This window comes from Vanacampus margaritifer, chromosome 7 (genome assembly GCF_051991255.1).
Source record: "Vanacampus margaritifer isolate UIUO_Vmar chromosome 7, RoL_Vmar_1.0, whole genome shotgun sequence".
NCBI classification, from domain to species: domain Eukaryota; kingdom Metazoa; phylum Chordata; class Actinopteri; order Syngnathiformes; family Syngnathidae; genus Vanacampus; species Vanacampus margaritifer.
In genome coordinates this window covers 8,374,702-8,380,386 of record NC_135438.1, presented here as the reverse complement: position 1 = coordinate 8,380,386, position 5,685 = coordinate 8,374,702, and the positions used below count along the sequence as shown (strand labels likewise).

Below are 5,685 nucleotides of genomic sequence, written 5' to 3'. Positions count from 1 at the left end.
GCGAACTGTTTATCTGAGAGTGTTGCGCACAATCATGTTGTTTACGTCTCATTATCGGGTTTTTGTATCTCATACTGCTGTCATGCTCAGTGGCGAGTCAAGCTTCAGTGACGTCCTCTTCAAGACCCCCTCTGGTTCCCCTCCACCATACTCAAACACGTATTGTATGTATGTATGTATGATTTATTTACCCGTTGTGGTTTTTGTTTAATTGTGCTGTTTTGCCGTGGGTGTGGGTGGTCTTTTATGTAGTGATGTCACATCCTTTTCTTCAGCTAGCTAAAAGTGCCCCTAACTAATTGTCTATGTATGACTGAATGTTGTTGCGGCGGCCATGACAGTCCCGGTCTCTTTTTACCAACAACAAACTGTCATAACGGAATTATTTAATTATTTTTTTAATGACGGCGATGAGCTAAATATGTCTCTGATGACTTAAACATGACAGGACAAATTCTAAGGTAAGTTGCAAGTCATCTTATCATATACATAATTGTCACTCAATAACAGGCTTGTGATAAATTTCAAAGTCCACTTAAAAGGGTAGGGTTAAAATGGGCTACTAGCTAGCGTCAGGCTAAAGTTAGCTTTGTTGTGCTAATGTCAATTCCTTAGCTTGTGTGTTAGCTTATGTGTAGAACATGCAGGAATTTTTGCGTGTAGTGTAGTGTTGTCATATTGAACCATGTTTGAGTGACTGTCTTTAATATGGAGGGAAATGTAGTAGGGCCCATTTTAAATATGTTGCTGTTCCCTCCTTTCTAAATGAACAGTATACTTGGCTATAATGTTAGCATCATGGCCGCTAAGCTATCAAAATGTATTTTTCTTTTTGCTCATTTGATAGTTAAGGCTATTCTATTTTCTTAACTTGGTACGGGTAGTATTTTGTCAAAAACAAATATATGGATCTTACAACATTTTATGACAGAACAAAAAAATAGTCTGCCACACATTTTTGGGCGTGTTTGTTTTATGTAAAGTTAATACCAACAAGAAGAGTGTGCTATCGTATATGTATTATTTATTATGGTCAAGTCAAAATCCAGTGCAAATATTTGGGAGGGAGGGGGTACATACCCGAGGCATGACACACAGTGCACTTAATACAGGTTATCAGGCATACAGTAAATCACACTATACAGTCTGTAACCCCCTCACAAGGTTGCATAAACCTAAGCCCGCTTGAAAATCCTTTTAGCATCCACGCCTTCGTAGTTGTAGCTCTGTGGGCAGAAGACAAAAATGCCACCTCAATAGATTCAGACTGTGAAGGGTGTGTGTTTGTGTGTGTGTTTAAGTTGCCCCACCTGTATGAGCTCATCTCCTTGCACAATTCTTGTGGTCGTAAGCTGCTTGCCGTTGTCTTTCCTGGTGAAGGTGCCCTTCATCATCTCACCCTCCAGCCCCCATGAGCCCTGAAATCAGGTTTGACTTTCATTATTTTCAGACTGGAAAACCGACATGAAAGCGGGTTTGTAATTGCTTTTATATGTACTTTTATTTCCAGTTAAATGAAGCATATTGAGTTACATTGAGTATGAAATCTGTGATTATATTATTATTATTGTCATTTCATAAGCCCTCTGTATGATAAAAATACAAATATTTAATTATTATATAATTTTTAAATTAAAATAAATTTGATGTTAAATCTACAATTTTATTTTTATTTTTTTATTTAATTAATTACAATAAACCATTTAACCAATTAGTATGCACTGATTCTTCAAAATGCCTATAGAAGAGGTCCACCGGAAATAAAAATGACATCTTAAATGCCCTTCCTAGAAATCCTTTGGAGCATTTCTGGCAATGTCGAGCAAATTTTCCTGCTTTTTGCAACTATTGAGGATGATTAACTCATTCACTGCCATTGACGACTATAGGCGTCCAAAATTCATTTGAGCTATTTCTATTAGTTTAACATATTTTCCACTTTTGTTAACAAGAGTATGAAAACCTTTTTTATTGTACATTTAGAACAGATATTACATTTGTGATTAATCGTGAGTCTATTGAAGTCATGCGATTAATTACAATAAAAAAAATTAATTGCCTGATGCAATTTTTTCAAGAAAAGATTATTCAAAATTAGGGGCGTCAGGTGATTAAAAATTTTTATCGTAATCAATCGCATGACTTCACTGGTTAACTCACAGTTAATCACAAATTTGATATCTGTTCTAAATGTTTTCTAGGTTTTCATACTCTTGTTAACAAAAGTGGGAAAAAAATGTTAAACTACAAGAAATAGTTCAAATGAATTTTTGACGTCTATAGCCGTCAATGGCAGTGAATGAGTTAAAAGCAGCTATGCCCAAAGGATGATTAAAGTACAGGCCATTACTTTGTGTTGCCGTTTACGTTCTTCTGCAAACAAGTCAAATCTTGGAGCCTCCAAGGCTCAAAGTCTGGAGTGATTGATTTGGAGCACAATCAGCAACATAAAGGTCCTTTGTAGCATTTGGCGTCTGTTTACTCACAGTTACTTCCGTGCCGTCGGCCAGGCTGTAATCGAAGTTGACCCCCAGGGTAAGGTCGAGTTCCAGGGTGCGGAAATTGCTGCTCTCCTTCACGTGGAACTTGTCTCCGTTCTGCTCGATGGTGATTTTTAGATTGTCGTGGACGGCCAGCTTCCTCTTCACCATGTTGACACCTGTCAACACACAAATCACGTGCTAGTGGTGTGGCACCGGACTGACGCTGCAGGTCCATGCAGGTGTGTTCACTTTACATCATTGCTCTAATATTTACTCTAGCTAGCATTCATATTCATGTGGCTTCTTTAAACGTGATGTGAGATTACTTGGCGCACCTGGTGGTTGTCAAAGTTATTGCAATAAGTACCACCTCAAAAAAAATATATTATTAAGCAATTATACACAAGGGTGTAGAGCCGGGAAGAAAAATAAAACAGTAAAAAAAATCTAATGTAACATTAAAAAATGCACACATTTGAATAAACAATTATTAATTAAAATATTACAATATTAGTCATTATTTTTAGTCAAATGGAGCACTCACTGAAAGAGTCGTGTTATGTATGTATGTATTGTTTTGAATAGTTCTGATTTTGTTTTCCAAATAATTCATGATAATTGTAATAAATTATAACAGCATATTATATAAATAATGTCACGTTTTATAAATGTTAATTGTATGTACAGTATATGTATGTTATGCCTGATTCTTTCACCAAAATACAGCATTCCTCGATCAAATCCAATTCATTGCAAGAATCCCGGCAGTATCCTTCAGTTTGCTCACATACCCATTTGCTCCATAAACTTGTCGTAGTTGTCATTGCGGTCCACTTTCCAGTTGCCGTTGAACGTCATGGTGGTGCTGGTGGTGATGTGGTGAGCCGGGCAGGCGGGGGGGTGAGGGTTCTGACTCTGCAGCAAAGCAAAAGAGTGCCGTAAGCGTGCCTCCTTTTTAAAGCACTCTTATCTGCTCATCTATTTGAGTGCTGATGTGGCTGTGTAAAGCTCACACTTTCTCAGGTGAGTACCACCCTGCGGCCGCTTCCCATTGGACACCTTTTCCTAGCAGAAAAAAAAAAGTGAGCGAAGCAGTTCAAACATAAAGGGGGCTTTTCCCATCACAATGGCATTTCCATTCATTTCAATGAGTAATGATGATTTGAGATACAAGTGTTTGGAGTTACGAGTTGTATCTTTTTTTCCCCCTTCTTTTTCCTTTTTTGCAACAAAAAAAGTAACTGTATTCCATTACAGACAGAGATAGAGAGGGGAGAGAGAGGGGGGGGGGGAGGGAGAGAGAGAGAGAGAACGAACGAACGGACTAGTCGTGTGCTCCTCACGCGGGCAGTTTGAAAAAGCTTCACGGACGGGAGGAGGAAATGACGCGATGTAGCTTCTTGCTAGCTAGCCCGCTAGCCTACACCCATAATGTGAGTTACACCTTCCAAACAAATCTTCCTCCCACCAATTCACTATTTAAACATCATACACAACATATACACGGCTAAACTTGTGACTAGGGTAAAAGTTAATTTTGCAGTTGATGTCACACATTGAAAACAGCATATGGCCTTCAATCAATAGCCTACATGCTTTTTAATTACACAAGGATTTTTACTATTTGTCGGCTGCCCAGGTCCCTATCACCCGCAAATAGCAGGGGCACATTGTATAGAATATATATTGTGGTGATATTTATTTTCATTTTGTCTTCATGAGCATACTCAATATTGGAGTAATCCAAATTTAATCCAGTTACATTACTTGAGTATTATGGTACTCAAGCGGCCGAAATGAGTTTCCTCCGCAGGGTAGCCGGGCTCTCCCTTAGAGATAGGGTGAGAAGCTCGGTCATCCGAGGGGGGCTCAGCGTCGAGTCGCTGCTCCTCCACGTTGAGAGGAACCAGTTGAGGTGGCTCGGGCATCTGGTTCGGATGCCTCCTGGACGCCTCCCTGGGGAGGTGTTCCGGGCATGTCCTACCGGCAGGAGGCCCCGGGGACGACCCAGGACACGCTGGAGAGACTATGTCTCTCGGCTGTCCTGGGAACGCCTTGGGGTCCCGTCGGATGAGCTGGCTGAAGTGGCTGGGGACAGGGAAGTCTGGGCTTCCCTGCTAAAGCTGCTGCCCCCGCGACCCGACCCCGGATAAGCGGAAGAAGACGGACGGACGGACGGAGATTACGTTACTAACTAAAAAAAAAAAAAGCAGGTAACTTGTAACTGGAATGGATTACATTTTAAAAGTAACCCTCCCAACCCTGCCTTCTGAGCCTTCAATCTCTGAATTTTCAGAAATTTTTAGTGGGAGGAGAAGCCTGTTGTCAGTCATGGGTGCGGCCATCTTGCAAAGGTGAGTTGGGACCGTGTTGCGTTGATGAATCAGGCAGGGTGCTGAACTAAACCGTGATTTATACCAGACAGTCGTCATCTGAAACATTTCTTTTCATTCATTTCTACGCTTCACTTGTAAATGACAAACTGGAGTTTGCCTACTCAAATTCTTAGTGGTTATAAGAGTGTCCTCACGTGAACCACTTTTGCTGCGATTAACATGTAGGGGAGGGGGGTCAATGGTGGGACAGTACCGCTTATCACTCCGTAAAGATATGATGACACGATGGCCTGTGATTGCAGTCACGGTGATAACGACACTCCACTGATACTGGCTTCGACCTTCATCTTCTCGTATAGGAGACCTTTGTATAGGACACAGTCCAGCCATTGTGTGCCAATAAGAACTGAGGAAGGTGTCCAAGATAAACACCGCATTGCAGTTTGCATGACTGGGTAAAAATAACCCAGCACTGGCTTTTGGACCCAGTGCTGGGTTATCTGTTCCACCCTTAGGTTACTTTTGAGCCAGCAGTTTGAAAAGAGCACAGTACGACAATATTCATGTTGACCTATTGGCACCTCAATGTTTTTCTCTGTTATCGCTCTCGTCAGACCTTTCTACTGTCACCTCATTGACAAATCAAGCGAGATAATCTTTAACACAATAACACACCCGTACAATCTAAAGAGATGCTCGTTGTTATCTTTGGAAAGTAGGAGATGGCGCTTTCATATTGGCTCTACATATTGAACAGGTGTTCTTAATGTAGTGGCCTGTTAGTGTGTATGTAAATCCCAATATACTACTTTTTTTCCCTTTATTATAATTTGTGGGTTAGCATAAAAAAGATTCAGAGAATATGG

General features: G+C 40.6%; 1 protein-coding gene across 1 annotated transcript; it reads right to left on the bottom strand.

Moving 5' to 3' along the window:
- Nucleotides 1-1,038: 1,038 nt before the first annotated feature.
- fabp2 (fatty acid binding protein 2, intestinal) lies at nucleotides 1,039-3,729 on the bottom strand. Its single transcript, XM_077571065.1, has 5 exons — nucleotides 3,497-3,729; nucleotides 3,275-3,398; nucleotides 2,487-2,659; nucleotides 1,311-1,418; nucleotides 1,039-1,226 (listed from the first exon to the last, which is right to left on the bottom strand). The coding sequence occupies exons 2-5, from the start codon at nucleotides 3,339-3,341 to the stop codon at nucleotides 1,176-1,178; spliced, it is 399 nt and encodes a 132-aa protein (XP_077427191.1). The 5' UTR covers nucleotides 3,342-3,398; nucleotides 3,497-3,729; the 3' UTR covers nucleotides 1,039-1,175.
- Between the last annotated feature and the right edge of the window lie 1,956 nt (nucleotides 3,730-5,685).